This window comes from Opisthorchis viverrini (genome assembly GCF_000715545.1).
Source record: "Opisthorchis viverrini unplaced genomic scaffold opera_v5_347, whole genome shotgun sequence".
NCBI lineage: Eukaryota > Metazoa > Platyhelminthes > Trematoda > Opisthorchiida > Opisthorchiidae > Opisthorchis > Opisthorchis viverrini.
In genome coordinates, this window is record NW_008751997.1 from 269869 (window position 1) to 279113 (window position 9245).

General features: G+C 46.7%; 2 protein-coding genes across 2 annotated transcripts in view; one reads left to right on the forward strand and one right to left on the reverse strand.

The window, feature by feature from the left end:
* Nucleotides 1-9245, reverse strand: part of T265_10160 (hypothetical protein) — a gene marked incomplete at both ends in the record, with an annotated part of 68258 nt that overhangs the window by 23393 nt on the left and 35620 nt on the right. The window contains 2 exons of the mRNA XM_009176450.1: nt 59-178; nt 6178-6461. Of these exons, the coding sequence (XP_009174714.1) occupies nt 59-178; nt 6178-6461 (404 nt within the window). The remainder of the gene's footprint in view (nt 1-58; nt 179-6177; nt 6462-9245) is intronic.
* Nucleotides 118-9245, forward strand: part of T265_10161 (hypothetical protein) — a gene marked incomplete at both ends in the record, with an annotated part of 37895 nt that continues 28767 nt past the window's right edge. The window contains 3 exons of the mRNA XM_009176451.1: nt 118-206; nt 4625-4699; nt 6026-6366. Coding sequence (XP_009174715.1) covers nt 118-206; nt 4625-4699; nt 6026-6366 — 505 coding nt within the window. The remainder of the gene's footprint in view (nt 207-4624; nt 4700-6025; nt 6367-9245) is intronic.

The following is a 9245-nucleotide window of genomic DNA, read 5'->3' on the forward strand; positions in this document are numbered from 1 at the left end:
CAATGAAATCGTCAGGCAAAAATTCCGCATGTGCTATATTCTTCCGATCTTTTTCGACTGCATGGGGTGAAGTGCTGCGTTGAGAAACGAAACACTGGTTCCCGGTGGCGATTGCCAATGAACGTCGATCATGCATTGATTGACTTGTGGGTATCGATGTGGCGGATACGTCTGGTTTCTGGAACAGAGCCAAGATTGCGTTTCCGGTTAGCGGATGAGAGAGGCAAGAGCGGACTATAATATTGGATGGCATAGTTTGGGAAAAGTACAAACGGACGACAACAAAATGAGGGATAAGCTGTTCTCTAGAGGCTATTGTTTACATCCGACCGTTCGAACAGAACACCAGCAATCCACATGAGACTGGTGTTATTTTCAACGAAGATAACACCATGTAGCTCAGCACCTCGTTGGAGGTCATCACTAGCATGACGTCAGTGCTCAATACTGAGGCTTCGCTGCCGTACGTTTTTAAGTTACAACGGGAGTAGTATTAGAATGGAGTGCTTGCTCATATGAACATAGGGAGGATACATGAACTGAGAACACGTACAGCCCACTCGAGGCGATTGGCTGTCCAGAACGTTGATGTAAATTTGAACGTCCAACCCAAAGGGGTAGAGTTATACAACTTGACTAGCACTGAAAAAGGGAATTGCCTTCTTGGGGAGTAGAGTGGATCTGAGAAAGCTGCGCAACTTGAGGCGGTCCACATCAATGGTTAGAGACATTGTCAGACATGGCCCAGTCGCGCCCTCAGTGGCGCGCATGCATCCAAGCTATTCCCTTCAATGCATAGCTCCCTTCCCAATTCCCCCACTCACTTGACAGTCCACTGACAGTGCCGTATTTACGCACTAATTTATCAGCTCCCACCTTCAATGCGGAGCTACCTACCCCATCTCCCCAAATAATCGGTGAGCGATGCCAGCTCAAGCTATTCCCTTCAATGCATAGCTCCCTTCCCAATTCCCCCACTCACTTGACAGTCCACTGACAGTGCCGTATTTACGCACTAATTTATCAGCTCCCACCTTCAATGCGGAGCTACCTACCCCATCTCCCCAAATAATCGGTGAGCGAAACCGTGCCAGCTGCAACCACTGTACGACGAGTACGCGGTTAGTACAGCTGACAATGATAATGGCCACGACTAAACTGAGTTGTTGATGTTGATGAAATCTGAAACAGCCCAAAAGGTATAGTTCCTCTTTCACATCCACGTCGTCTCATATCCTTCATTAGATTGTGGCTTGGTCGTTTCGTTCGGAGTGAAAATTTCCAATTATTTCTACTTTGCACGTTGGATGCCAAATTCACAATCGAAGTGCCAGGAGAGCATCCATTCGACAAGATAGTGCACACATGCCCATGTCGAGGACAAACTTGAGCTGAGATCAGACTGACCAGGAGGCAGTGCCGACCAATGAAAAACGTTTCTGATGACTAGGGCAATCTTATCCTGAAATGGCATGGAATAAATAAATCAGTCAGCAGTCTTCTCTAGCATTTCGGACACTACTCATTCGCCAGTAAGCGAGATGGCCCAAGTGGTTAGAGCGCGAATTTACTGACCGGAAGGTCCGACCTCTGTCTCTCGACTTCCCCTGTCTGGGCTTGGGCGACCTGGCAGTATCCCAACCCTCGTGCTTCCTTCGTGTGGCTTTGCAGCTAGGCACCGAAAGGGTGCTACAGCTGAACGATTTTTTCCAACTAAACGTAAGTACCCCAAAAGATTCTCTCATTAACAGCCTGACATGCTTCAAAAGAACTCAACCCACTTAACCCAGCTATGACAATATCAACTCGTTTGGAGATGAGACTTTTGCAATCCAACCGCCACACACGGTGAATAGACTAACAGCCAATCAGCGCACCTGAGCTACCTATATTCTGTAACACCCCTAGAACTTTTTTGTGGCGGTTTCGTCCTACAATTAAAGCCACTCTATGCTGAAAAGCACTGTACAGCTGTTTCATCCTTATTGGGAATCATCAGCACTAACTCCTGAGAGTCTGGAACCCGTGACCTCCTGGTTAGTAGTTTGAACACTTAACCGTTCGGCCACGAGCGGCTGATCAGCAGTGTGATTAACTCGCACTTGGACAGGATATAGCGCTGCTCATCCTTCGATCACTTACAGGACGAAATCTCCACGAAAAAGACAAATCTCCTCACACTACCAACAACCACTAGAACTTGTTTCATCTGAATGCATGGAGAACTACACACAAGCCACCACTGGACGTGCGGAAATTATAGTAAGCAACAATCGAAATTTCTCTCTGGCTTGGGGGAGCCTCACATTCGACCGGAAAACATCACTCCAGACTTGTGTGAATTCCAAAATAACTTACTTGGACTATTGTAATGTACTACTCATATGGTTGCTGAAAATCCGCCGACAGCTCACGACCGGTTTCGCCCTTTTTGGGGCTCATCAGGTAGGCACAGTCCCCGGGTTTCCGTCAACCTCATATCCTTATTTGCAAACTAATTTGTTTTTTTTTTCGAAAGAGACTCACCTGGAACCCAGCTGAATCTCTCGTTTGTGATGTTCTCAGGCAACTGAATGTGCTGCACCAGGCCGCCTCAGTCGCTACGATATTCGAGATATCGCGATACATGTATATCTTTGTAATGCACTACTCATAAGATTGCTGAACTTATACGGGAAAGTAGTCTATTGCGGGAGGAAGCAAATCTGAGTAGTTGCAAGCAGCGAGGAGGTTTGGGAGTTGCAAATGGAATCAACCTGTGCCAGTAGAAACAGTAAGATTGTTTCAGTGCTCTTTACAAATCATCGGATGTGAGCAACCTACTAGTCTTTAGGGTAATCGAAGTGAGCGACGCAAATAGTCGTTCAGCACCCTGCCGGTGTCTAGCCGCCAAGCCACCCGAAGGAAGCCTAGACAGGGCAAGTCGAGAGGCAGAGGTCAGGTTCGAACCACGAACTAACCGGTTGGTGAATTAGCGCTCTAACCACTGAACCATCTCGCCCCCTGTGCAACGTGCTGGTTGGTAGTTGGGCATCACACCAGCCGGTTGAATGCCGTTCATACTACATGCTGCAGTGTTCGAATGCTGACTGGAGAATGCGATTTCCAGTCTACTCACTTGTTGTTCGGAGCAGATCGACTTCACAGCTCAACTGATAACCGAACAAAAAACCCAGACAGCTGTCGAAAATCCCGACTCAAAATGGTGTGTAGAAGATAAATGTTCCGTGATAATCAACCGCTAACTGTGCCGCACTGTTGAGAAGGGCACAAAAGCGATCCATTCCCACAGGGTAATAAATCTGCCCGGCCTCAGTTTGCCGACGATGAGGCGGTGCGCGTTGTTTAACCTCGAATTCTGATTTTACACGACTAACGGGGGCGGAGATAACGGGCTGGGTGAAAGTGGGAATGGTATGTTTTTTTAAAAAAAAACCGCGTTACAGACACGGAGTTTTCAGTAGAAACATCATAGTAACGCATTTGAACAAAAATTAATTAGAGTTCCAGTTTTTTTATTGTGGCACACTGTCGGTAGCGTAGTTTGGCCGTTAATAGGTATCGGTTAACGATGATGGTGCCATCAGAGTGCGACGGATCTACGACTGACCCAATGATGACAGGATACAACCAAAGTTACGCTGTCAAAAGTGGGTCTCGCCTAGCACAAGACAAAACCGGACCCCTGGTCAATACCTAGAGACACCCAATTAGTGTAAGAACCATATGCCGGTCGCGGAGAATGCCAGAACCCTTCTGCCCTGCGGATCGCACTTGGAAGGGCTAGAGAAACCGGAAACCGTGAGTCGCCGGATGAGATCAAACCAACATCCAATGGCTTCAAGTGTCACTCCTGAACGGGTAAAATCAATGACTACCTGAGGACGAGCGAACAAATCCCCAACCAGTCCTAGCGCGGACACAAGACCGGATCTTCGGAGAAGAGCTTACACTACCTCAACCGAAGACGACGCACAGCGGGAGGAAAATCGAATATTTTGAGCGATCATGGAGAACAAAAAATGGCCAATAGGAGTGCAGCGCATTCCTTTCGGAAAACAATGTGCAACATGGCTGAAATGGTGCGGAAATTCAGATTTTCGGCGAATAACGTTGACAACAACTCAAAAAGTAAACGGCTTTTGGACATATTGGTATCTCCAACAGAAGATACTGCCTACCAGAGATTTCCTGCAGTGTGAACAATAGAGGTATATCCTCTAAAAAGCCATGTAGTGCTCAAGAAACGATGTGAACACAACTTCCAAAGTGACCCAACGATTATGTTCCAAAAACCAGTGACCGTTCTCTCCGGGAAGCAACGATTCTGGGTTTTTCTCGGACAGTCGTTCTCTAAAAGAAAGTCACCAAGATGGCTCAGTGGTTAGAGCGCGAATTTACTGACCCGTGGTTCGAACCCGAGCTCTGCTTCTCGACTTCCCCTATCTGGGCATGACAGCTAGGCTACAGCTGAACGCAATTTGAGAGCATTCTACTGATTCGTTCCCAAGTCGTTTTTACCAGATTTGGATCAGTTCGTTTGCCAGTGATGCAGACAATTTTGCGACGGTGTTCAGAATGACCAGAATATCAATACCCATTGTGTTTGATTCTCCATCTTCAGTATGAAGTATGGCGTAACCAAAAATCACAAATTGAACGGACATCCGGCATATGAAAACGCATATGAATCAGGGAGGTGAGTAGTTGAAAATGAGTTGACCAAATTCGCCATGTCATTGAATATGTGGGCAACCCGAGAGTCTCACTGGTCGGAACAAAAAAGGTCGTTAATTAAATGTCAAGGTGGAAAAACAAGGGGGAACTGGTGGAGAAAAAAGCCGAAAATCCATCCACTATGCAAATGAGGTGTGTCACATGAATCTTTCGATAGTCTGCCGAGGACAGAACCAAATGTGCTCCAAACGTTTGAACGTTCAGGCAAGTGGGTTTTTGTTTCCCGATAAACCGAAAAATTTTCGACTGTAGGTTTCCGGAAACAGATCAATATTCATGATGACTTGGAGTGCGAAGAGTATGTGGTGACCTGCTGGTTCGTTTGCCCGGGATTCGATTTCCGGTAAATAAGCAAGTGAACGGTCAAGCGATTCGGCCGTTGTCTAGACTATATGGGACTGAATTTCACGACCAGTTGACTCAGAGATTGTCTGCAGAAAGAATTGAAAGGGCTCCAGCGTGCTCAGACAGTGAAAATGATACAGCCGCTCATGTATAACATGCTTTCGGAGCTACGCTATCCGAAGGAAGCACGAGGGCTTTCGCACTGTCAGGTTGCCCATGCCTAGACAGGAGCAATCGAGATGGTGAGGCTGGGTTCGAGCCAAAAACCTTCCGGCCAGTAAGTTCACGCTAGGGAACTGACATTGAATAAGCTCTGTAAGCATTCAACAAAAGGAAACTACACATTCCCTTATACCAATAAAACAAAGTTCCCGACTAAAAAAAACTGCGGTTGATCATTTTCGAAAAAGTCTGGTGACAATCGGTAGATTTATTGCTGGGCAACGTTTCACTTTTGACACAAAAGCTTCGTCAGGCCAAATGACTAGGTTCCGAGTTTGGTCGAGATTTAAGGCGGAAGGAGAACCAATCAGCTAAGTCAAGCTGTTGGATGTCGGCCGAGGGATTTTAGTGTGTCAGAGTGGTTGAACAAATGTTGGGTCGGTGGGGAAAACTACATGTGCTTGGGTTCAGCCTAGAGTCTAGTTCTTCTGGTTTGGTTCATTTGACGGTTCCTTTTGAACTTCGTTTGAACCTTCTATCGGTCTGCGTGGGTGAGCTAGTGTCAAGAACGTTGTGTAGGTGGGATGCTGTGACCTTTGGTCGGTTGGGGTTTCCACCCCCACGCCCCGGTTTTTTCTAATGATCCTAAGTGGAGTGACAACCACACCGTCACGTGTCAACTCGACTTATCTAAGACCGCTTTCCATACGCTCGCCACCTCCACACGCTCGATTCTGTTCACGGTATGATGCTTAGTAATTTCCACCGCCTCGGCTATCAGCCGCTGTGGTGTGAATCGCAGTCCCCGTAGCGTAAAGCAGATGTGTAAAATGACGAGAAAGAATGGTGGTTTACAAAATCCGAAAACGAAGAGAAACTCGCAAACTGAACGGAGTAGACCGTGCACTGAATGGGTCTGGAAAAACAGCTTACGTGTTCGGGCTGTTCGGAATGAGCACCAGGACGACGACCCAGAGTCACATAGTGCGGTGGAATCGGAGGTGGTGGCGGTGAGGACAATCGGAGCCTTTGGGCCCCTTCAGAGAGTGACTCCGAGCGCAACAAATGTGGCTCAGGGCCAGTGGAAGACCAGGCGCCAAAACCAGCCGGGTCTTGAGGCCGGTTTGTGAAACGGAAGACACTGTCAGAGCTCTCCTGATGCTTGCTGTTGGCGATTGACGTTGAAAGTTGTTGGGGCTCAGATTGTATGGAACTGCCTGGGATGAACAAGAGCACACAAATCGCCGTGGTCAAGATAGTGGTTAGTAGAGTCCGAAAACACCTCTTTCTACATTACATGCACTTTATCAGGTTGGTGTAGACAATTTTTCGCATCTGATGTATCATACAAGCGATTGTACTACCCAAAGACGGCTTAGTTAGTAAGCTTAATATGGCGACAGTGCTTACACCAGACACTATAAGTGTAACAAACCACTTGAAGATCTGACAATTTCGGATCCAGGTTCCGCCGCAGACCCACTGCTTGTGGTCAACGATGTCATGGGTAGCACTCAAGTATGTGTTGTAGACAACTGTACTTTTTATGGTGTGATGATTCATCATAATTAGACTTCGCTAATAATGTAGGAGTTCATACAGTCGTCTAGTCGAAACTTTATATGGACGGCCTTTCACGTATGTGTGATGATATATTCTGTAGCTTGTGCATCGTTTACACGTCACTGTCTACGTTTGTATCGTTATGTCTGGCGTCAAGCGAGGTGTTGATTTCACGCATAACATCCTTGTGGTCTACTTAGCTTCCAGTTTGTCTGTCCTTTTTCGCTCATGCTTTGCACTTTTTGGGTAGTTTATTGAGATAAGATTACTCAGGTTTGTTAGTTGTCCACCAAACCAAACTTGTGAGTGGGCCAGCCTGGTTGTGCTATGGGTTAGTCCATCGTGTTTGCTTCAGCGAGGTGGCTTCTTTTCTTTGAGTAACTGCACTTTTGAGGATCCTCCAGGTTAACCGTTTCCGTGACCCAGCGGGGAGGTTATCCGAACCCTTATGACTTTCACATGTTCTTACTGGCTGTCGCAAATTGAATCAATTCTGTGCAGAGTTAGATACGCTTGAACAAGCTTGAGCTAGGTTATCTTAATAATTACAGTGTATAGTGTGCATAACACTCAACTCTAACGTCCGAGTGCTGCCACACTGACCGTTGCAGCTGAACTTAGTATAAATTCATCTAGTTAGGCAAAAAACTAGCAGTGTACTGGTTAGCAAAACTGAATCTGCTGAGTTGTTTGGGCATCGGCGAAAATGTCCGTCCAATATCCGTTAATATCTACCCAAAAATTGACTTTGATTTCCTAAAAATTACGAATGGCGTAAATATGACCAGTCCACTCATGCCTAACTTGAATCACTCGAGATGAAAGGATTTGGACTCGAACGCACCGGAACTACCAGTCAGATTGTTGTTTCATATATTACCATCAACGGCGGGTAACGCTCTGTTTGTGAAATGGCTGGGATCTGCCGAATACACTTCTCTGTATCAGAAAAAAGTCAATCTCATTAGGAGCATTACGGTCAAGCCTGACTGCTTGCTTGAGCAGGAGCCCTCCGCAGGGAGTGGATAAGGTGCTATGTTTCGGATCAGCAAGTTAGCAGTTCTACAACAAAATACAAATTTAGCTAATTCTTAACATAACCAACACAAATGTATGGTACGACGACCGGGGTCTGGTTAATACTGTGTTGTTAGAGCATAACGATCTCGAACATGGCACTCGAAACCAAGGTTTATGAAACCCTTTGCAGGCTTCCGTTCAGATGACGGATTCAACCAAGAATTGCTTTTCGATCTCCCGATCTCCTTAAAGAAATGAGTCGGCAACCATCAATCGTAGTTTGCTGCTAACTTTTGGCGTGACAAGTGTGTCGTGACACGAGAAGCCGGTCAGTCAAGTGGGGTTTGTCAAGCCCCTGGAAGTCATTGCATGGTAGCAGCACTTCGCATCGACAAGTTTCTTAAAAGGTTGGTTGCCTTGCGAAGAAACTACGTTGAAACGGAGATAGACTAGCCTATTCGTCCTGTGTTTTAGGCGGTGAGTGCGCTGTTATTCTGCAATTGTTCTCAAAACTTTTGGTCCGCTTCGTTGTGTCCGAACCACTTCTGAGAATCTGAGGCCAAGTTTTATGCCTTCTAGCCTTCCCACTTCCTACTGTTGATTGATCATTTCTGCCATGATCGACAACACAGACACGAGCCAAAACGAGCGAGGCTCTATCGATTTGTCTAGTCCTCTGACATGACTCCCTTTCGGAATTTCTGACTGTATCATATTGCTGATCCAGAGCTTCCACTGCTAACTCACCCCACCAGTTGCAGTACTCTTTTCGTTCAATAACACCACAATTTCCAGGGTTGTATTTGTTTATTTTGCTGTTAGAATCATTCTTCGTCATCGTTGATGGTAATGCACCAGTAACATGTACCGGTGCTTAACTATCATACAACCATGACAGAAAAAGCCCCAGTTAAGAGTGGAAGGAAAGGTAACGGTAAAGAGTTATTGCAAAGTTGGCTTATGTTCTTAAAAAAGACGCTCAAGGCTAGGACGCCTATATCTTTGGACAGCATAAAAATAACACACCTGAGTATCTTGTCGAATTGAGGCACCATTAGCGAGATTGACCCAGAGTCTTTTGCGAACCCCATCCGATAGAAGCCCGACGCACAGTCTAGGAAAATGGCAACACGTGCGCCACTAAGGTTGGTCACGAAGAGACTGGACCTTACCGTGGTGTGACGGTTTGCGCACCTCAGCGATCCATTGAGCTATACTGGAGAGTGTCCCGCGACACTCACAGAGTCTCTCATACCAGGTTGGTCAATGGTCAATGGTCAGCGGGATGGCTCAAGTGGTTAGAGCGCGAATTTACTGACCGGAAGGTCCGTGGTTCGAACCCGACCTCCGCCACTCGACTTCCCCTGTCTAGGCTTGGGCAACCTGACAGTATCCCAGCCCTCGTGCTTCCTTCGGGT